This window comes from Peromyscus maniculatus, chromosome 7 (genome assembly GCF_049852395.1).
Source record: "Peromyscus maniculatus bairdii isolate BWxNUB_F1_BW_parent chromosome 7, HU_Pman_BW_mat_3.1, whole genome shotgun sequence".
Lineage (NCBI taxonomy): Eukaryota > Metazoa > Chordata > Mammalia > Rodentia > Cricetidae > Peromyscus > Peromyscus maniculatus.
In genome coordinates, this window is record NC_134858.1 from 39,319,903 (window position 1) to 39,343,656 (window position 23,754).

Genomic DNA, 23,754 nt, shown 5'->3' on the forward strand with positions numbered 1-23,754 from the left:
CCAACAAATAGTCCCAGCACAGAGAGGATGCCAACCTTTCCAGAAGGCAGAACCAGGGGATTCAGCTCAGCATCTTCAAAGACGTCTTTATTTTAGTACATTCAGAACAAGAGCCACGTGAACCCAGCTGGACTCCAGGTGACGGTGGTGAAGGTGGAGTCGGTGGCCGCCGTTCATCCCTCTCTTTGACTTCTCTAAGTTTACAACCAAAAATTGCATAGAGTTTGTTTTCCATTAGAAAATGACAATTCTCCGTAGAATTCTGGAGCGATGACCCAAAAGCAGCTTCTTGGACGTCCTGGCCCTCCCATCAGGAGAGCACAAGGGACCTTGCAAATCTCCCCACAGGCAGAGCAGTCCCTGGACACCTGGGCAAGTATTGCTGACTCCCAGTCTGTGGCAGAAGTCAGATACTTCATCTTCAGTTGCACAAGGAATGCTCCTGGGCACACTGACACCTGGATTTATGGTTCCTAGCTCCTCAGCCAGTGACAGGCTAAAAGACTGCTCTCTCCCAGGAACAAGGCATGTTGTTGGCTACATAAGGTCTTTCTGATTCATAAACATATGCATGTATGCTTTGGGTACACATGCGTATGGAAGCATCAATGAACACACACACACACACACACACACACACACACACACACACACACACACTTGCACCCAGGTTTCATGTCTAGTACCCCCCCAAAATCACCCAATCCATAGGAGCCTTGGGGGTAATGCTTCACAGGCAGCTACTGAGTTCAGCTAAAAAGAGATGCCTTTGTAAAGGGTCCATCATATGGAGGGGTGGTCCTGCCCCTCCTCCTCCTGAGTAATACCTTGCAATGGAAGCCAGGACCACAGTATGGGAGAATCACACACACCCTCCTTACTCCTTACATAGTGTCCAGCATATTTTGCATATTCTGTCTTCCTTCTGTTTTCAGAGATGAAAATAGGGAGAGAGAGAGAAAGAAGAGACAGATCAATCCTTGGAACCCCAGGCATTTCAAGGTGTCTTCTTCTGGTAGGCCACAGGCTGACTGCTTTTTTTTCCTGACATTTCACAAGTTGACTTGATAGACTTTCACCCAAGGCCTTTTACACTCAGGGAGACCACCAAATACCACATGACGTGAGGGGGGTCAGCACCTAAAACCTTGTGCACCAGCAGCTCCAAAGCCAGAGAGAGAGACACAGAGACAGAGAGAGAGAGAGAGAGAGAGAGAGAGAGAGAGAGAGAGAGAGAGAGAGAGAGAGAGAGAGAAGGAAGGAGAGGGAAGATAGAGGGAGATGGGGGGAGGGAGAGAGACAGAGACAGAAAGAGAGAAAGAGAGAGAGAGAGAGAGAGAGAGAGAGAGAGAGAGAGAGAGAGAGAAGGAAGGAGAGAGAAGATAGAGGGAGATGGAGGGAGGGAGGGAGGGAGGGAGGGAGAGAGACAGAGAGACAGAAAGACACAGAGAGAGAGAGGAGAGAGAGAGAGAGAGAGAGAGAGAGAGAGAGAGAGAGAGAGAGAAGATAGAGGGAGATGGAGCGAGGAAGGGAGGGAGGGAAGGAGGGAGGAGGGAGGGAGAGAGAGAGAGAGAGAGAGAGAGAGAGAGAGAGAGAGAGAGAGAGAGAGATGACTTCCTTCCCCCAAACCACACCCCCCATCCCAAAGCACAAGGCAAGTGAACCAGAAGAGACAAAAGAAAACCAGGTGAGGAAAGAAAAGGACATTAACAAAAATATACAAATTCAGAAAAGAAAAACTTCCCTGTTGAGTTTAATTTTTTTTTTCCTGTTAAGAACTAGACCCAGGGTACAATGGCCCCTTCCTAGGGGGGAATTCAACTGATGATGTCATCAATTTCTTAGACTTCTCCCGGCAGGGCCCTGTTACCCAGACTCCATGTTATTTGGGTGTGAAAGAAAGGCCCCCTGGGAGGAGATGGGTCCTTGTGTCCACAAGGGACAGCATCTCTGCCACGTGGATGCAATGTCTTGGATAGACCCGCTCCCCCAGGGCGGAATCTGCCTCCTGCTGGGGCACCACGTTCTGATCGCTTTGTGAAGTGATTGAATCCTGAATCTGGAGGGAGAGAAGGATGTTGTAAAGTCAGCCCTCCCGCCTCCCCGCCTGGCTCCACGGTCCGGTCCTTGGCTGCCACTACTCCGGCTCGCTGCTGTTGGTGGTCTTGTCCCACTCCAGGCTTTCCTCGCTCCGGGCCGGGGACGGTCGCGCCCGCAGGCCCTGAAAGCGGCGGCACTCCGGGCACACGCGAATGTGCGTGCAGCCGCGGGCCACCAGGGCGGCCTCTTGTGCCAGTCTCTGCGCCAGCTGGTCGGGCTCCCCGGCGCCACACAGCTTGCCATTGCTGAGCGTCGCGGTACCCCGGGGCCGACGCTCCTCCAGGACCGGGGGCTGGGGTGGCAGGCCTCCAGAACGCCGCCGCCGGGGGTGGATACTGTCCTGGCACAGGATGATGCTGCGCAGCTCTGTCACCATCTCCTGACACACGGACACCTGGGGGAGACAATGGAAGTTACAGATAGCCACTCAGAAATGGCTTCAAGAGCCTCCTGGGTGGAGGGTGTTGGGACGGTCTGTCATCTCAGGTATGGGAAAGTTAAATGTAGGCCTCATTCCTACCCCTGTTTGAGGCTCAAAAGGCCTCCACAGGACAGCCTTCATTCATCAGCCCTGCCAGATGATGCCCAATTTTTGGTCACCTTCAAAGAGCAACCTCAGCATCTTGGGAAAGAGAGGGTGCCATTTTGACACATTTTCACTAACGGCTGCTTCCTCCTACTCTGCTTAGTTTCTACCCCTGAGATTTTCACCCATTGACCTCAGGTAAACGCCGATCCTGAAACCTGCTTCAAACAAACATGCTCTTCTATATCAGCCTCCCTGGTGTTTGAAAAGCACATCATTTGTTCATTTTGTCTTCAGCCCAGAGATCCCCACGTGTTTTAGCCATCATGCCCAGTCGAGTTGTCCGAGCTGGAAAGGAACATTCTGGAAACACTGCGGGAGGAAGCAGCCGCCTGTTCTTCCCTACTTTGTCTTTCGGCTCTATCAACATGACAGGGCTACCCCTGCCAAAAGCCAGCACAGCCCTGACTTCCTTTCAGCTGTCCTGAGTGAAGTTGCCAATGGTTGGAGATGATGCATCCTGAAAACATCACTGAAGTAAACAGCTGCTGCATCTGTAGGTCCACAGTCTCCCACCAGGGAACGCTTGGCTCCAGCTGTGTTTCAAAACTCGGAATATTTCAGATTTCAGAACGGCATCACAATGCACAAACACCATATGATGTTTCACACCCAGTGGGTCTGGGACAAACTCCATATTGAACACAGTGCCATTTCTACAGCAAAATGTTTGTGTGTTCACACTGAATGAAATGAAGACGGTGCACATGAATCAGGCTTTGTGGAGAAATACATTTGCATCAAACTTACAAAGGGCTTGGACCGTTCCTAGCTTTTGGGGTCTGAGGACCAGCGGATAAAGAATAATGAACCTGTGTTTCTATTGTTGCTATATATAATATGTTGCTATATATAATATAATATGCAACATATAATATGTTGACATATTGCTATATGTCACTAATATTATAATATCCATTTTGAAGATGTGTAGGTAGGAACTCAGGAAATAGTGTGTGTTTTGTAAAGAACTGACTAATGAGTATCCCGTTGAGAATTAGAACTGAAACCTTGGGCCTAACTCCAAGCCCCAAGTATACTTGGTTGAGTTCTCACTCTGAGGTCAGAACAGTACTCCTGATGGCAGAAGCAACTTCTTCCTCGTGCTCTATCAATATTATATATTATATAATATCACATATTATACCAGAGCCACACAGCCAATCCAGCCTCCTCTTCATTTTAGCTATCAGAGCAGTCTGAGACTCTTTAAATGTCAATGTAAATCCAGATCCTGCCTGAGCTCTTGGGAGAAACGGGCCATGGAAGCAGCTGCAGATCGCACCTCATAGACTAGGGCCTCACTTGGGCTTTCAGAACCTAGTCTAGACCCATCATTGCCACTAAAGAGCAGACGATTCTTGGCAAATCACTAAACCCCTCTGTGCTTCTAATAATTACTATGGCAACAAAACCCCTGCCACCTGTTTAATCCAGTCCATGTGACAAGAATATAACAACATGCATTTATCATCTACTGCGGGTCAAGCATTGTGATTTGTCATGGAAATACAGAGGTAACAGGCAGTCCTTACATCCAAGCAGCTCCGTGTCTACCGTTGCTGCAGCATGGCCCGTAAGCACTTTATGTCAGTGTTACGGCGGTGCAGGGGTGCTGCTGGTCCAAAGTAAAAGACAGGAGAAGAAATAGGGAAGGTTTCGCTGGGGAATGAAAGGCCCACCCGATCAGACTCATAATGAGATAATCAGTTCATAACCTGATCAGAATACATAAATGTTAGCAGCATTTAAGGAAGGGGCAAAGGAAGAAGGGAACAGAACCGGAAGCAGAAGTACCAGGGGACCCAAGAGATCTGATGTTGGAACAAGGAAAAGGACAAGAGAGTCTGGAAATGGTGGGCTCCCTTTGGTTTGTCCTTCGCTGAAGGGGCCAGACAATGGCAAGGGTCCTTCCTAGGGGTGGAGAGAAGCCAAGTTGGGGCGGTATCAAGAGCTGAGAGGTGGGCAAGGAAGCAGAAAGTAATACTGTTGTAAATGTCGCCGGGCGGTGGTGGCGGCGCACGCCTTTAATCCCAGCACTTGGGAGGCAGAGGCAGATGGATCTCTGTGAGTTCGAGGCCAGCCTGAGCTACAGAGCGAGATCCAGGACAGCCAGGGCTGTTACACAGAGAAACTCTGCCTCCAAAACCAGTAAATAAGTAAATAAATAAATAATCAATCAATCAAATGCCCTTAGCTCAGGAGAAGAGTATAAGGCAAGGTGACAGTGGCATTACTATTCTTTAAAAGGAACAACTGGGGCACAGTTGTGAATTTTGGAGAGAGGGTATACAGAAACACACGGGGCTGAGAGTAGAGTCCTAGAATAGATGAGTGGTAGGATCAGGCAGAGGCACTGTGAGGGTGGCGCCCTCTGCTGCAGTGGCCCGATGACTACATCTTTAGGTAGGGGCTTAGACAGGGGCTGGCACTTCATTTCTTGGGGGAAGTGTAAAATAAAATCAAGTTCTCTTCACGCAGGAGCCGAGGGCAGAAGAATGGGTGATCGTGTGGAAAAAAGCTGACCACAGACAGCCCAGGAACTGGTTGGCAGTGATGTTGTGTTGAGATCCCCTATGAGGTGGTATCCCAGAGGGTTCCAGGATGTGGTCTGTACAGTCAGGAGATATTTCCCCAGCAACAGTTAAAGGAGGGGGCTTAAGAAAGATCCAGAGCTGAGAGGCTAATGTAATTTAAAAAAAAAAAGTCTCACAGTGTAATTAACATGCAAGGATTTGTGCATCTTCCCTGGGGAAGAATGGAGGGCCAATGGACAAAGAATTCTTGTGCATCTTCCCTGGAGAGGGATGGAGGGCCAATGGACAAAGAATTCTTGTGCATCTTCCCTGGGGAGGGATGGAGGACCAATGGGACAAAGAATTCTGTGCATCTTCCCTAGGGAGGGATGGAGGACCAATGGACAAAGTATCCCTTCTTTTCAGACTTTCCATAGGTACAAAGTAGATCTTAACCCAGCCTCTAAGCCACAGCCAGAGAATAAATTAAATTTATTAAAATCCCTGACACAGAAGATGAACCTCTTGGTTCCTTTAAATTGGAATGTCTCTAAGGATTTTCACCTGTACCTGTAAGTAAAGTCAGTCAAAATGGAAGGTCTGTGGTCATATTTCACATGCATGACTGGTACTTTCACCCCCACCTCCACACACACACACAATACTATATAGTCTGTTGTTTAGAAAACATCTTTCTTCACATATTAATCTGATGGCTGTGTCAAAGGAAAATCTGGAGCCCTTTCTGTGGTTGTACAATCAACACGTGACAGCGTCTACTCAGAGATCTTTTATTTGGGGACTAAAATTGTTCCCACTGTCCTGTCCTGTGTGCCCTCTGGGAGCATTCCACGGGCCCTGTGCAGAAGCCAGCGTGTTTCACATGCTGTTGTCAGTATGCCTTTGGAAGCCTTTGGAAGCTTACCTCTGATGCTTCTGAGTGTCTGAGAGTCCATAAAAACTCCAGCATAGCCATAAAAATGGCCACTATTAAGCCACAAATAAGAACCACAAAGATTCCACCAATATTCTCCATTCCCAGGCCTAGAAGAGAGTGACAAGAAGTAAAAATTACTTTGAGAGAGTGGGAAGACCCACCACAACAATGCAACAGTCACTTCAACAATTGGAATGGAGTCTTGGAGACGGTCTCCCAGACTCATTCATTCCTGGAAAAAGATTCAATTCATCGCTTGAAAAAAGCAGGGTGGTTGCAGTAAACCAGGGCAAGGAGACCTAGCTGTGAATGAAGGAGACTGGAAAAACCACAAGACTGTGCTAGGCTGGGAGCTGAGGACTTACGGGAAAGTGCAGGCCCAATCTGATGTAGCTCATAGTGACAGGACACCAAAATACCTTAAGTTCTAAAACTTCCAGCTCATTTTCTTCACAATGTATTTTGGTATATAAAGATATAGAAAGAATCATGCTTGCCTGAGCCAGAATATTATAGGTTGGTCACCCTTAATCCAAAACTCTGAAACCTGAAGCTTTTGAGCATATATATATATATGATGCGCAAATGATTTTAGATTTCAGAGAACATTAAGTACTACATTTTCAGGCTAGGGGATGCTCAGCCAGCCAGTATTCCAAAATCCCAAATCTCCAAGCCCTGAAATAATCCTGGACCCGGACATTTGAGAGAAGAGACTAAAATGCTAAGCTTATTTGGAAAGTAAGACTTTTTTGTTTGTTTGTTTTGTTTTGTTTTGTTTTGTTTTTGTTTTTCGAGACAGGGTTTCTCTATGTAGTTTTGCGCCTTTCCTGGAACTCACTTGGTAGCCCAGGCTGGCCTCGAACTCACAGAGATCCACCTGCCTCTGCCTCCCAAGTGCTGGGATTAAAGGCGTGAGCCACCACCGCCCGGCAAGACTTTTTTTTTTACCCTCCTGGACTAATGCATCCCAAATTTGGCTGCTATCAGAAACTCCTGGAGAAGATCGCCAGCCCTTTCTCAAGACCTAATAAATCGGGATGTCTGAAGATGAACTCATTTCATTCTTATTTCTCGTATCTATTTATTTGTGTGCCAGTGTGTGTGCTCACACACCCAGCATATGTGCCACAGAGCACATATGGAAGGAAGTCAGAGGGCCACTTCCAGGAGCAGACCCTCTCCATCTACCATGTAGGCCTGGGAATCAAACTCAGGCCATCAGGTTGAGCAGCAAGCCTCCTCACCTGCTGAGCCACCTCACTGTCTCCAGAACTGCAAAGAAAACAAGCTTCTCAGGTGAATTTTTCACAGCTGGCCAGGCCTACAACTATCTGGAAATGGTTATCTTTGGAAGCACTTTTGCATTTTTAAGTTCTTTACAGTTGGAGCATACCCTCGTTGCCTAGCAAGATATCTGAAGATATCTTGATACACATTTGTGGAATGATTATGGCCATTTCAGTTGCAGCATTGATGAGTGTAGACCCACAACTTGATGCTTTCTTTGGCTGTAGAGAAACCAAACTAGAAGAAGTGTCAGATGGACACATTGGGGGGTTTGACTGGATGGGGACCACAATCAGGTATCAAAAAGCTTCTTCTATCTAAGAAATTGGCGACCTGGAGGCTTATGCCCTGTACTCGTTGGGATTATTCCATGTCTGATATCTAGTTAAGTTGTCATGGGGCATGGGGCTATGCTGTAGTCATCGAGAGCACCACCTAAGATGCTCCACAGAAAGGAACAGGAATCGGATGCTGCCCCTGCAGCTTGGAAAGCTGGCACAATATCCCCACCTGGCCGTTTCAAGATGCCTCGGGTTTCCCACCACAAAGCCCAGGTGGGAGTCTGGTTTTCTTGTTTTTGTTGTTGTTTTGTTAACAACACAGCACAGTGGCGTTCTCTACCTAGCTGATGGTCTACTTCCAGTGGGCCCAAAGCCTCACATAAGCAACACATCAAGCAGACCCTGCCCTCTGGTCCACAGATTCTCATAGTCAGCTCTTCCGAATCTGCACCAATCAATGCAGGGACCTCCATCATGATTAATCCAAGATGGAGGATCTTAAAAATAGGGAGGAAAGTCGTTATGGTTCCTTTGAATACCAGCCTCTCTGACCTGGGCCACCAGGGACAGAAGGCATTGAACTACAAGAATATCAAGATCCACATGGATGAAGGGATGGAATAGAAGGGGGCTCTTAAAAAAATGGGTATGTTCAAGGGTCTGGCTGGGGTTTGCAGGCTGGTGGTCCAGCTCATGGATAAGGAGTAATAAGAAGAGGGGCATGGTTACAGCCCATGAACCTTCAAAGCCCTAGCTTCTCCAGCCAGCCCAGTGAAAAGAGTGACTTTAGTGATAGTAAGGATGGCCCAGGTAAAGGGAGTCTTTGAGTAATGCTGGGACACTCCAAGATGCCGCCATCACTTAAAGATAGATCTACCCGAAATGAGCAAAAGACTAGCGCCTCCTAGTTCTCTCCTGTTCCTGGAAGGGGTGTTTCTTCCCCCTCTCTGGGCCTCACTCTATCATCTGTGGCCTATGGCGGCGTTCCTACCTCCCTGTCAGTCACCTCCTGGACCTTCCCATCTTTCCCCCGCCATTGACTCTTTCCAGTCTATGTCCTTCCCTCCTCAGACTCCTGACCGCTCCAGTTCTGTCCACTCAATGACCCTTCCCCCTCTTCTCTATCACAGTGAACCTTCTGAAAAGAGCTGTCTGTATCAGCATTATTTCAAGTCACTCTAAAAGTTCTTAAAACACATTTGGAGACTCTGTCCCAAACAAAAACAGTTAGAAGAAAACCCACCCAACATCTTACAACTAAATGCATTTCATTTCTTTTTCTTCTGGTTTTATGGAAGAGAAAGAAAGAGTTAATTTCCAATTGGCTGTGATTTCTCAGCCATCACTGTGCATACAAGGGAATGTTTGCAAAATGAGAAAAATCTAACCCCAAAATTGTGTCTAAATGTGATGCAGCTTTTATGAATATTAAATTTAAAAATTAATGAAGTTGGAACAATGTTCCATTTTGGAGATATTTAATTAAACATGTCTTAATTTAATTTTGCAAGTTTTCTTTGTGCATTGGGAAGCCAATATATTTTTTTTCCAGACTTCAAATGTAATTCTGAACACCTGAGAAGCTTTTAGGCCCTAGATACTATATCTGAAGGAGAAAATGAATTCGCCAATCTGGATTTACTTCTGCTCGTCCCAGTGAACCAGCTCTCCTTGAACGTAATGTTGTCTTGCTCCTCTGAACTCACTTTCCATGTTTTGTTTCTCAGCTCATGGAAATTTCTTTTCTTTCTTTCTTTTTTTTTCTTTTTTCTTTTTTTTTTTTTTTTTTTTTGGTTTTTCAAGACAGGGTTTCTCTGTGTAGTTTGGTGCCTGTCCTAGATCTCACTCTGTAGAGCAGGTTAGCCTCAAACTCGCAGAGTGCTGAGATTAAAGGCGTGCACCACCACCGCCTGGCTCCTCCTCTTGATCTACACAACCTTTCTTAGCAGTGGACACTGTCGACCTCGCTCCCCTTCTTGGCTCTGTACTAAACCAGTGCTCCATGCTCTCTCCCAGCCTCACCAGTCACATGAGTTTGCTCTTGGTCTGTTGCCTCGCCTCCAAACACTGGTTATTACCAAGTTTTGCTGTCTTTCTCCTCCACAATCTCCTTCTCCATCCCACTACCTTCAAGGGCTCCCCGACCCTTGCCTGAATGACTGCAGCTATTTCCTGTTCAGCTCTACCCTCCACAAAACTGATCTTTTTGGAATGTAAAACCTGTGACATCATCTCTAGCAATACAGAACTATTTGCATTTCCCAGCACACCCTCCATACGCCTATCTGCACACTCTGACCGGTGGCACCATTTGCAAAAGGCTGTGGAAGCTTTGGGATGGGGGGCTTAGTTGGCAGAAATGGGTCCCTAGCAGGTGAGGCCCCCTCTGGTTCTGACGGGCCTCTCGATGCTTCCTACTTGGCTGCCATGTGAACGTGCGTCACTTCAAGTACTTTAAAGCTCCAGTGGACAGAACTGCGCCTTTGCCTTCCCGACACAGTTTGGAATCCCCTGGAAACTGGGAGGTAAATTAAAATCCTCCTCCCTACAGATGTTTCTGTCAGGTTATCTGGTAACAGTGCTGCAAAAATAACTAGTCCAGCATCTATCTATCTCTCTCTCTCTCTCTCTCTCTCTCTCTCTCTCTCTCTCTCTCTCTCTCTCTCTACACACACACACACACACACACACACACACACACACACACACACACACACACACACTCGCCTAACCTGACCTTTTGTCACTGAACTCCAGGGGCCACTTTATCTTGGTGGCTTATCTGATCATACACAACTCTGTCAGGTCTATTGCTTTTATGCCTCACTAGTGACACATTGTGCATCACTCCAATTATGTGTACGCAATAATCATGGGTCTCAGTTTATGTATCTAGATTTCCCATTAGACCAAGTTCATTGGGAAGAGCCATGCATTGTGTAACTTTCTACCCCAAGATCATGGGGTGTGGCCCATAAGAGGTACTCAGGGAAAAAAAAATGATCAGAAGGGACTGGGGAGGTGGCTGGACACTTAAAGCTCTTGCCCTGTAAGCAAGAGGACCAGAGTTCAGATCCCAAGAACCCCACATCAGTGCCAGGTGAGTGTGGCTGCTTGCCTGTAATTCCAGTCTTGGAAAGAAAAGCAGCTAGTCAGACTAGCAGTATTGGTAAGCTTTGGGTTTGAGAGACCAAGCCTCAAGAAGGAGAAAGTAGGAAAATGATCAAGGAAGGTTCTAGAGATCAGCCTCGGAACTTTCACATACATACACATGTAGGCATTCATGCACCTACCTACGCTCTGGCAAACACACACACACACACACACACACACACACACACACACACACACACACACACATGCACACTTATGTACACACACCCATGCTCACATATGTACTCACGCACACACACCCATCCACATCCATGCGCGCGCGCGCACACACACACACACACACACACACACACCTATGCACACCCATGCACACACATAGAACTACACACGAAATGAAGAAAAACAAAAGACTAGGAGGAAAAAGATAGCCAGCCCAGATGTAGAGGCCTGCATTGTACAAAACCCTGGATCCACACTGTGTTCCCTATTCATCTCCTCATCAAATTCTGTGTGTGGTAACTGTAAACTGTGGCAGCTCTCAGAGAGGGCCCCAGCCAGGTGGTCCAGAGCTTTTGAAGGGGGCAGAGTTCTGATCTGACTAATCCATGACATAGACCTCCCATGGTGGATAGGGGTGGGGGGAGGGGAAGAAAGGCACATGTGGTCTGTGCTGGGATGACTGTGACTCTGATTTGGTCTGGACAAGCTTCAGAAGGAGCTAAGATGTTAACAGGATGCTGGTAGAGGCCCCCGAGACACCCAAACAGTCTCAGACTTTCTTTCCCAGCTTCTCGACTTTCAGGGCAGGCCTGTTAATCATGGGTGTTGGCATCGGCATGCCAACTCCAGGCAGAGTGGCCTCTTCCTCCCCTTCAGAGTGAGGCTTGTATACCAGCCATGCCTTTAGGAAGTTATTGGAAAGTGGAAGCAAGAATAGATTGCTGGCAGAGTGTGAATTGAGAAACAGATGGAGTTGGGTGGGGGAGGGGCACCCTCAGAGAGTGAGGCCATTCTGTTCAGCACTGCCATCAGTCATACCCTAGAAGTCTAATGCCTTCCCCAGCACTCAGCCATTCATCAGCAGGGGCTTGGGATAAATTTGCTCCAGCCTGCAAGGTCCTCGCCGCCCTTACAGATGCCGCAGCACCTGCAAGAGGGACCAGGAAGTCATCCAGCCACTGCCTCTATCCCCTTCTGTAGATGGGGTGGTATATCAGCCACTCGGACAGATGGATTTAAAACTGGGGTTTCCTCCTGACACTCTGAGCCTGGGTCTCAGCTGTGCTTCAGCAATCAGCACGCATTAGCTGAAATAGACTCAGACTCTCCTTGCAAATCCCTGGATGGTGAAATACTAACTCTGGTGTCACTCACAGATTGCCCACAGATACAAATTCTAGCTCCCAAATGCAAATGCATTACTTTCGTCGTCTCTGGAACTATGCAGGGGGAACAGACATCATCAGGAGATACTGCAGTGAAGAGACTTGAATCCCACTCACCCACCTGCCCCTCCTTCTTTTCTATCTAGCTAAGAATTGCTTCTTAGATTCGGTAGACTTAACTCTTCACCTCAAAGCCTTCACTGAGTCCCAAGTAACAGTGCATCTGTCTGCACCCAAGACATGCTGTTCTCTTTGGAACAATGGTTTGTAGGTGGGTGTGGGGTAGCTACACCACACAGGTATAGAGCCAGGACAAACGAGTGCCATGATCTCAACAGGTGACATCCTATGTTCTCTTTGGTGCTCATCAGCAAATCTTTATGGTGCATTTTCCATGAGCTAGGCGCTGTGCTAGGTCCAAAGCTCTGGGCAGTGCCAGCATCTGATGCAAACATAGATTCTTGGATCCATATGGTTCCCAACCATTTTAGAGTCCCATCCTCCTACAGCCATGTGGATATCTCAGATGGGGCTGTCTGCATGGGATTCTTCATTGTAAACAGCAACTCCTCCTTTAGCATGTATAGACTAACCTACATGACCTTCCCAGTGACTCGTCTTTATTTGCGTTGCTTGGCACGATGGAGCAGAAAGCTTGTCATTTCTGCTGGCCCTCACTCTGACATCTTTCACCTAGTCCTAGCAGATTCTGGAAAGGGCAGTTAGAGAAAAATAAGAGAAGAAGACACAAAACAGAAGAAGCATTTGAGAAATTTGCAATGTATTAAAACACGTGGTGGGAGAGGTACTTCATAATGTCCCATAATGCGAGCTGAGGCATCACATTTTTCAAAGCACTTGAAATTTCCTTCAATTATTAAACAGGATAGAAAGGAGACCTACTCTTCCCACTATATAAAAACATAAAAAGACAAAGAACTTGGGTTGTCCAACTTTCCATAGCTATAGGTAATTTCTAAATAAGTCTACCGGCAAAGTCATATTCTCTAAAATATAAAGCCACCCTTTACGAGTGTTTACTAGTGCTAGAACGAGGAAAGACCAGTGTTAATGATTTTAACTCTGCCCTTGACAACTATTTTAACTCTGACCTTGTAGTTGCCCTTGACAACTTGTGGCTCCATTTTCCTGGCAAGGAAACACAAGTGCAGAATTCATGTATATTGCCCATGGTTCCACACCCAAATCCAGATTGAAAGCGGAGCGCTCAGCCTTCACACCACACCAACCTTCCCATGACTCTGTGACCACTCAGACTACATACACTACATGCTTGCAGAACTTAACTGGCACCCTGACAACTGGCTTTCTTGTCCAGAACCTCCAAGGTGACAAGGATGAGGCGTTCTATATACAGGCTACAAGCTCCTACCAGACACCCTTCCTGTCTGTAGAACTTTGACATCAGATGTTTGAATCAATGATATATCATCTTGACAGCTGAATTTCCAGAAAGAGGTGAGTATTGTCTTCAGAATAGTTGCCTTCCTTGGTTGTAGACAGGTCAGGTCGCCATTTACCTGTTTTTCATTCGTGTCCTGTTTTCTATCAGTTCTCTGGAGTTTCTCTGCCTCCTAGTATTCAGTATGACTTGCTTAGGGAGGGGTTTCCTGCAAGTATCTCTCTGAGCTGCTATCAAACTTCCAAAGTCAGATTTCTACCTTCAGAGCTTTCCAAAGAAACCAGAGAACCAGGATAACCACCCCGGGCCCTCTCAGACAAAAGAGGATGGGCAGCGTCCCCAGAGCAGCCCCCCTTTCCCCACCACCTACCCCCACTCTTACTGTCTCATGCTTCCATTCCCACTGTGCCAGACAGCAAACTTCCTCTTATCCAAGGGTTCCGAAAGTCAACGGCACTGCCTCTTTGCCGTTCTTGAAAGGGGACCCCGATTTTCACAGCCTGGTGGAGTGTTTGTCTTCCTTTGAAGCCCTGATTACGAGCTCGTGCTTTTCAAGATAAAGGTATTTAATTTCCTTGGAGTTCACCCACCACCTTTTGTCTAGCAATTGTTCCACGAAGCCTTTGGTAATCCAATCCCCTTGCATGGAGATGTTGGCATCTGTGAGTGGCTAGGAAGATTTCCTTTTGTAGGAGCTGAGTGGGAAAATAAACAAATAAAATACATGGTTTTTGAAAGAAGAAAATGAAAGCAGCTTGAAATGGAGCCTTTTTTTTTTTTTTTTTTTTTGTAGTCTCCAGTCTTCTCCGGCATCCGCCATCTTACGTCTGTCTCCTCGGGGTTTGCAGGAAGGTAGCTGGTCACCAAGCTCCAGGTGGCAACAGAGAGAGGAGGTTAGAAAGGGAAGGGGGAATGTTGTTGCATGTAGAAGAGACAACCCTTGTTGGCCTGGGTGTTTGAGCTGTAATGCTGGATTAAAAGTGGGGTAAGCTTCAGTTCCTTTTCTTTGACATTTTGTGCATTTTAATAGGATAACAAAGCAGAAAAGGATTACATTAGGCCCCAGCGTGTTGTCTGGTACATTTTAATTGAAACCAAAGTGCCGGCAGTTACTGTCTGTTTCCGAGGTCTCCGGGGGGAGATAAAAAGACCACCCTCCTGCTTCACTTCACCCCCCATCTCTCTGCTTATTCCATAGTCCTCCTCTCACTCCTTTAGACACATGAGAAAGCCAACTGGCACAACTTATAAAAAGAAAGGTGACCCAGGCGCTACTGGGGAACGCAAATTAAGGCTCCTGCTATTTGAGACAGAACAGGGAACGCTCCCATGGCTTGACTCCTGGTGGCCATTTCAAGACTTCAAGGAAGAGATCTTTTGGGCCACACTGCTCCTGCATGTCTGAGTCTTCTGATCAGGGAGTTGGATGCTGTAGTAAGTGCAATGGCTAATTTGCCAGAGAGAAATGAAGCGAAGGGACCTCCCGTCATGGACCAGAGCTTCTGGCACGGCCTATAAGAGGTCCTGTTGGGGTGGGGATTTTGCTTGGCCAAGAAGGCTTTGAGCATCTCTGGATAATTTGTGTCTAGATTTCAGCCACAAGTGGGGCTTGTGGGGGCCCCTGCATGAAGCTGGCGCTGGCTGCTGTGGCTGGGAAGGAAGGTGGCCGGCGCTGTGGTTGTGGAATGTGCTCAGCAGCCTCTACGCAGCCTTGCTCCGGCACCCTTGGCTCTCACTCCAGTGCTGGATCTTGTGTTCCCAAGAACCCTGCAAACACAAGGTAGTGTTGGCAGGCTGGCAGGAGCCAGGAGTCTTCTGAGGCACAGTAACCTGGGCATGGTGACTCTTCTGATGATTCTCCTTCTCATCTGTTCAGGGCTTTCCTCGATGCCAGGGAACACTTGGTCCCCGTGTATAACATGGAGAGGCCTCCCATTCATGCCATTTCATCCTTCCCACCTGACTCCTTTCTCCTCCACTGTCCAATCAGCCTCCATAAACCTCTGTGGAAGGGAGAAGACTTTCCACACTGCAGGACTTTCCAAAAACTGCAAAAAAGGATATTTTCCCACGGATGAACTTAACTTCTACCTCAACCTTCAGTTTTCACTCCAGTGCCCAACACAGACTTCTCAATTTTGGCTTAAATTCAGGTAAAATTCTCCTCTGTTTCTTCCCTCTTGTTCACTGGGTGTACTTTTGGCTTTAGGATGGGGGGGGACCATGAGGTCTCATAGAAAATGTGTGGACATTTCATCTTCCATTCATCACACTCAGATTTCCAATATCCTCATTTGGAGCCTCGGGAGACATCAGGCCTTTCATGTTCTCTGCCCTCGGCCCCCATGTGTCGTCTCCTGCTGCTGCTTATTGTGGTATGGCATATAATTCTGAGATTGCCCAAACTCTAAAATCGACAAGAAGATCTCTCTGTAGCTCTTGTGATCCTCAGCTCATTCTGGGAGTGACACCAGCTATCGATGTCCGCATGGGGGCAGTCTCCTTTGCAGAGATGGGCCACAACCCAGCATGCCCTGGTTGGGCCACCCTTTTGTCTGCTTTACAGACTTGGTGGCTTTGGGCCTTACCTTTGGCTTTGTGTACTCTTTAACTTCTGCCATCAACTTTAGGGTCAATTTTCCTTCAGCGTGCAGGAAGAAAATGTCTACATTCCCAAATCCTTCTCTAGCAAACCCAGACTCACGCCTTTCAACAGCATCGTGTCTGCTAGGAGAATGAAGAACTTGTTTTGGACTATGCTTCTCTCAAGGCAATAGCTATCTTTTGGGACCAGAGACGCTCTCCGAATGACCTCTGAGTCCACACCCAGGCCCAGCTTTTGCGGTTCCACAGTAGCTTACTCTAGAACCTCTGACATCTACAGCCAGCTTTCTCAAACCGGTCCCCACACTGAGTCAAGGCTTCACCTGTCCCATAGCAGACCCTGTGTTCCCTTCTCTGCAGAGTCTGGCCTCCATATTCTTCCCCATGGGGCTTATTTGCAATACCCTCTTCATACTGTCCTTACCTGCTCAGGATCTGGGCAATTACAAAATCTAGTTTATTATACCCAATCTGGAATCATGTCCTGATATTTCCATCAAGGTTTTCTTCCAAACTAACAGTTAGTCCCCTTGGCACTCATCCGCAGCCTTTCATGGTAGTCTGGCCAGTACCGGGATTGTTTGATAATGTTCCCTGAAACTTCAAGATCCTTAATTGTCTCCGAGACTGTCTTATTCCTAGGAACAAGCTAGCTCATTGTCCCTTGGTATCGCCTGTTGATTGGATGACTGACTGGCTGATAGTTGGAAATTAAATGCTTGCAGACAGACAACAGAACAGATCATCCTGGAATTCTGAGAGGAGCATGGCACACATTCCAGTGCAGATCAATAATGGTTGGGATGCCCTGGGCCCTTCCTATAACAGAACCCAGTGCTTTCTAGTCTCAGATTCACCTTCCCAGCAACTCTATGGTTTTTTGTTTTCTGTATTCATCACATACACAGAAGTGAGCTAGACAGCATTAACCAGATGCCTACGTTCACAGACTAGTAATGGGTGGAGGAGGGATTCAATGAGATCTGCCAATGCCCCATGGCCACTAATGGCCATTCCCATGGGTGGCTCTGGCCTTTGAGAAGGGACCATCCCAAGAAGTGTGTGGTCTTGGTGGCTTCCTTGGAAGGCAGGATTTCTTTTACATTATTTACAATCAGCCCCCTAGAATGATATTCCAGAGATGTGGCCTTACTGGATGGAAGTCCACATATAAACACTTGGAAACACAGTGGCTCTCAACATATTGTGGGGGTAATAATTCATGCCAAAAGAAAGGCAAGTGCCTGCTCTCCTTCATTTTACTCCTTTCAAAGGGAGAGCATGAGCAGGTAAATCTGTTGCATATTTTATCCAGGCTGCAAGTAGACTGTAAGGGTGACCATATGATTTATTGTTCAAGTCGGGACATGTTGAGAATATGAGCTATCTAAAAATAACTAACAAGCATTTGTGGGTCTCTCTACAAGGAATCCTGGGTGGTCAGGGACACTCTGCACTCCTTATTGCACATATAGTCTATGGTTGTTTTCCAGTCTACCCAATGCAATGTTCATTCTTTCATTCACCATTCACCATTCATTCATTCATTCATTCATTCATTCATTCATTCAGAACATACCCTGTGCTGACCCTGGGAAGACAAACCCCACCCTTATGAAATCTTCCCTCCAATCAAGGTGGGAAGTGAACAGATAAGCAATAAGCGAATACTATGAGGTCACGGTGCAGCTCAGAAAGAAAAATGAAATAGACCCAGGTGGGAGGGGAAGGAGTCCTCTCTGAGGGAGCCTGGGGACAGCGCACCACAGGGGAGGGAACAGGTGCTCTGACTCCAGGGTGGACGCAAGTGGGGGAGGCTTGGGGAGCAGAAATAAAAGAGTCTAGGGCAATAGATCACATGGGGCCTTGAGACTCCAGGGAACCTGAAATTTATTCTGCGATAGGAAGCTGCTCAAAGGCTCATGCAGAAGGAATTTGTGGTCTAATTTGCATTTTAAACATGAATCACTCTGGCCACTGTCAAGACACAAGAACAGGAAAAAGGAGATCAAGCTGTTGCCACCCCACAGGAGGGAAGTGAGAGGACGGATGTGCTGGTTTGAATGAGAATGTCCCCCATAGACACTGGCATTTGAATACTTGACCTCAGTTGGTGATGCTCATTGGGGAGGCAAAGGACATGTGGTCTTCCTGGAAGAAGTGTGTCACCAGAAGATGGGCCTTGAGGTTTCAAAGCGGTTGGTCATTCCCAGTTTGCTCTCTCGGCTTGGTGTTTGCCATTCAAGATGTGAGCCCTCAATTTCTGCTCCCGACACCAGGCCTTCATTTGGTCTTTTACCACAGCAATAGAAAAGTAACTAACAGAGTGCAGCTGTGGGCCAGGGTGGTAACAATGGCACTGGGATCTATAAGGTAGATCCAAGTAACACAGTATCTCTAGGATCTGTGTGTAAGGGGGCACTGGTGTGTATGGCAGAAAAGACTGGGATAAAACCGGTCCCAGGCAGCCCACTCTAGGCTTTGGTGCCCAAGTACCTACAAGTCATTGCTTAGACTTTGGACAGAAGGACCAGGCCATGTTGGTCCTTGTGAAGACCCAAGTGCGCTTACCTTTGGCTCTGTGATCTTCCTCCTTGGGGCATTTCCCTCCTTCCCACCACTTCCGCTTCAGAATCTCCAGACGGTTGTTCTCCTGAAGCTGGAGGATGGCCAGGTCAAACTCATCCCGGAACACTGAGCCTACGGGGTCAAAGGGAAGCCCAGGGCAGGATGTCAGTGTTCTGCTAGGCACACTGAGCTCCCCTTCCCAGCATACGTCCTGGCCACCCTGGCCACTTAAACCCTGGGAGAAACACAGACACAGCAGGCGGTCCCCAAGGTCACTCTCCTCTAGTTCCATCTTCTCCGCTAAAAGAAGGGCCTTCTGGCTTACACAGGCATCTCAGCTCTTCCACTGTCCCTTTTGTTACATGATTAACACGGTCATCTTACAACCAAAGACCCCAGCATGGGCCAAGTAATGGCTTCTCTGACATTTGTGTGCCACCCGTTTCTCTGCCTGGCACCCTCACTTTCTAATTTAAATAGAGGGCCTCTCAGAATTCAGTGACCTGCACAACGACACCCAGGAAATTGGGTGTAGATCCGCCTATTAGCTTCTAGGAAGCCACCATGTGTATACCTCTGACACAGACCTCTCAGTAGTTGTCCAACTTCTACTTCACATTTATTCATTTCTTGGGCACCTGTAACTGTTGTGACATTACACTTGACGACCATTCACCACAACTAGCCACCAACCCCTGAGAAAAGAGCTAACCAGAGCATCCTCTCATCCATCCGCATTCAGAGGCCAGTCACCAGGTGTCCCCAATGCTCATAGCTGAGTCCACCAGAGCCTCCCTCCCTCCCTGTCACCCTGTTGCCCCTGGTCCATCAAACAGAAGGCTTCTTTCTGTTGAGTACAACTCTCTTTAAACTTTTCCAATAGAAGGCAGTCAAGGAGCTTTGGTTCTAGAATGCAGTTTTTAATCACAGAAACAGGATTAAATGAACTCTGGGAAAGCTCAATGTCCTACAACAGGTAGAGGCCTGCGATCATTAAGACAAAGTAGCCAAGAGACTTGGAAAACAATTCAGTTGCCTGGTTTGCTTTCCCAAGCACCACAAAGACCCTATGTGGACAGGCACCTCTGAGAATGCCTATGACATTGGATATAGGGGGAAGCCTGGACCAACCAATGGGGGCTTTTCACATTTAACGTGTATAAGAAATCACCTAAACATTCTGTTAACTAGGTATTCCAATCCAGTGGGCTTGGGGCAGGGCCTGAGATTCTGCTTTTTCTGACAAGCTCTAAGGCAATACCCAGGCTGCTGGGCCACAGACTATCCAACTGTAAGGTAGGGTCCTCCTTTCTTTAGGCACAGCGATGCTGCGTGAACACACAACGAGTCTGCGGCCTGGAATGTGTTTCTGTCATGGCCATCCATGGACAGTCATCTGTAGAACAGGTGTGCAATACACACCTTAGTGAACGGGTACATCAACAAGTTGCCCTGCAGATGTGGACAGATGTTAGGCTAATACCATCGAGATTTAGAGACAGTGTTTCACTGTGGCAAGGCACTTCCACTCAAACTCAGTGAACCGAAAGCTGCGCTGAAGGCCCTTCTGTTGGCTCCCTGCTCGCTTTCTCAGCTCCAGAGCCATCTGACTCAGTTTCCATCTTTCCTTACTGTTTCTCTTCGTTTCCCTGGGTCCAATCACATCGCTCATTCTGTACTGACTCTTCTCCCTCTCGCTGGAAGAATGGCATGCAGGTATATCCTTAGACAACCGAAATCTTGCCTCATCAGTGGGTTACATAAGGTTCCTCCCAGCCTCACTTAAGAACACAGGCCTCTCCGCAGCCCACCTCCACCCACCTATCCAGTCCTGTCTAGCTGAGGTCTGTTCTGGAAAGTACTGCATTTGGAGATAAGTATCTTAGGCTTGTCTTTCTGGTTTATGACCTTGGACAAGTAGCCTAACTGCTCTAAATCTCCGTTGTATTCTCTGCAGCATGACTTAACCAAATCTACCTCTCACATGGCACAATTAAATGAGATAACACCTAGAACAATATCATGGCAGGTGCAGGACAAAGGACTTTCTCTCCATTTTTTCCTTGGTTAGCAATGAAATTTCCTAAAACTGGTCTCTTTCCCCTCAACTATGTATGGTCAAGTTCCCAGTGAAAGGAAGCATTTGACATTTAGGTTAAATTTATCGAGTCACTAGAGCATTACCAAGGTGCACCCCAAGTTCATTTCATGATCTACCCCACCATCTTGGAAGAAAATGTCAGCTAATACATTTCCCAAAGAGGTCCATAATCTGCAGTATTAGTGTGCACTGATAAAACACGACGGTAAACAGAGCCTCTGAAGGCTTGCCAGGGCACAGAGTGAAGCCTCCAGTTTACAACTGCTGGTGTCAGAACTGACTGCATTCAGGGATGACTTTCATTATTGCCTCTGTTCGTTTGCTGTTTTTTAATCAGTGTTTTAAGAAGGAATTTGCTTTTACCAAAAAACACTGGGAACTATAGGAAAAATGAGGACACTAATATTCCCCAAGGAAGGCTAAGTATGAGACGCCTAGGGAAGGCACCATATTAGCTACAGGTCTAACCCTCACAGTGACTCCCTGAGTAGATATGGGCAACTTAATTCTATTACTTGGCTAACCGAGACTGGGAGAGTTAAAGCACCTATCTAAGGCACATGGCCAGGTCTCCCTGACTCCAAGTTCATGCTCATTATATGCCAAGCTGTAAATGAATTCTGTAGTTTATAACACTTCCAGTCAGGGAAAGATCAACGTAGGATATGAAATCTGACTACAAGGTCTGCATGTCAGAGATCAGAGCTCTCACACGGTGTAATGTCTCTACTTCTAGATTCTTCTATGTGCCACCTTATTCAGGAACACCCTTACACCAGGACAGCTCGACACAGCGGCCCAGATCAAATCACCCAGAGGACGTGTTTAGGTTCCTCACAATCACAACAGCTAAACACAGCTCCTTATTTTCTGGTAGTGGAGCCATCAGCAAAGTGAATGTCCTTTAAAAAGCACAGCTGTGGCACCATTTTAGAAGCCAAACAACTTATTCTCCTATAACAAAACCAGATGGCACCCAATAAATGTATTGTACACCAGTGCCCATTCTCTATGACCCATATCAAGTAGGAGTCGACAGAGCAGTGAAATCTACATAGAATTTGAAAGCCACCATGTGTAATCTTGTCAATAAACTACAAAGAGCAAGATGTGTTCATCTCCATGATTCTACCTCGTCCTTCTTCCCACTGTTAGTCCAGACATTCATCACCAGAGAAATGGCCAAGGTGCCAAAAACCAAGAGACAAGAACAAGGCCTAAAGTCTCTGCTAGGACGTCAATACTCTTCAATGATTAGAATTATCCTTGAATGGTGAGTGGATGAAACAGCCAGTCAATTAGTTCTTTAATTACTGACTAGGGAGCTGGAGAGATGGTGGAGTCAGTAAAGGACTTGTACAATCATGAGGACCTGAATTCAGATCTTCAGCACCCAGGTAAAAAGCAAGGCGTGGTGGTGCACTCCTGCATTCCTGGTAATGAGGAGGCAGAGACAGGGGGATTGCTGGGATTAGACTAGCCAAAACAGTGAGCATCAGATTCAGTGAGAGATCCCGTTCCAAAAACTAAGATGGAGAGTAATTGAGGAAGACATCCATTGCCAACCTCTGGCCTCCACATGTGTTCATGTACACACACACACACACACACACACACACACACACACACACACACACACACACACACCTGCTTAGAAGCACACATATTTGATTGTTTTTTTAAAACCATAAGAAAGCCTACCTAAAGTCACTCTCAGCCCTGTTGGTTCTAGAAACAGGGGTTAATGGATTCCAGCCTACATTCAGTGGTTTGGGCTACCCTGACCCTGCCTGGAGAAAGCTATACCCAAAGGCTGTTCCTCTCCTGCATACCGACTGGCATGCCAATCCCATAGCCCTTGGTGTCCAGCAGGCCCCCAATCTGAGTGAGGTTGCAGTTTCGCTGCCGATAGTACTCATTCATGGTGGACTCCAGCAGGAAGGCGTAGTTGGAATTCAACACCCTGGCAATCCCCTCCTCCGTGCTCTTCACAAACACGCTCGGCTGCTTGGAATACATGTAATTCCACATGCGTTGGTAGGTCTGGTAGCGGGAATTCTGGGGAAATATCAGAAAGAAGCCGGGTTGGGAAATGAGAAGGGAAATGTTGGCTTACAGAGGGAGGGAATTAAAGCCTTCTGCTGCTGCTGTGCCCCACACCTCAGCCGAGCACCCTCCCTCCCTACTGCCTCAACTCAAGAGGGTCACTGCCTTTGCATCGTGGAGGAGGGACCAGGGTCTTTAATAGGAGGTGAGGAAGGGACCTGAGGTCCTGTGAGTGCTGTGTACTGGGTTGATCACTGGCTTTGTCTCATCTGCCTCCAGGGTTCCTCCAGCACCAACTTCCTCATACTGGCAGAATTGAAATTCTGGTCATGTCCCTTCACTGTCCCTCAGTTAGAGGCAGTGTACTCAGGTTCATTCAAGACTAATAAAGAGACACCCCTGAAGAAGCAGTACAGCTATTTCTACCCATCCTAAGCCAATGTATCAACTGCACAACCCAGGGCTGGCTTCTGTTTTACAAATAATAACAAGACAGAATTCTGGGGGTCGATCCAAACTCTATTTGTACAAAGCCTTCCCCTGTCCCCATGCCAACAGACTCCGAGATGCCTATTGAAAACGGACCGAAGGTCTTGGGCTTATCTCATGTGAAAACCAGCTTTTTGGACGTTAGGTTGGTTAGACACCTGTGAGCCCCAGGGGAAATTTGCTTCCCTGGAGCTCTCGAAGCATATGAAAACTGCTATTCTGTGCGGCCTGCCTCTGTCAGCCTTGGTGATCAATCAACTTGGCTGTCAGTGAACACTATACTGTGGCAGAGTCTTCTCTTGAGACTTACAAGG

At 47.3% G+C, this 23,754-nt stretch overlaps 1 protein-coding gene across 3 annotated transcripts in view; it reads right to left on the bottom strand.

The window, feature by feature from the left end:
• Positions 1-1,720: 1,720 nt before the first annotated feature.
• The window catches only part of Grik4 (glutamate ionotropic receptor kainate type subunit 4), a 433,513-nt gene continuing 411,479 nt past the window's right edge, over positions 1,721-23,754 (bottom strand). Inside the window, exons 18-21 of one of the 3 annotated variants that reach the window (XM_076576064.1) lie at positions 22,738-22,963; positions 18,808-18,936; positions 6,128-6,246; positions 1,721-2,494 (exon numbers count right to left, since the gene is read on the bottom strand). In XM_076576064.1, the coding sequence (XP_076432179.1) occupies positions 2,138-2,494; positions 6,128-6,246; positions 18,808-18,936; positions 22,738-22,963 (831 nt within the window). In that variant the 3' untranslated portion in view covers positions 1,721-2,137. Of the gene's footprint in view, positions 2,495-6,127; positions 6,247-18,807; positions 18,937-22,737; positions 22,964-23,754 lie in introns of those variants that run through there. The other 2 variants (XM_076576063.1, XR_013052718.1) reach the window with 2 other exon arrangements.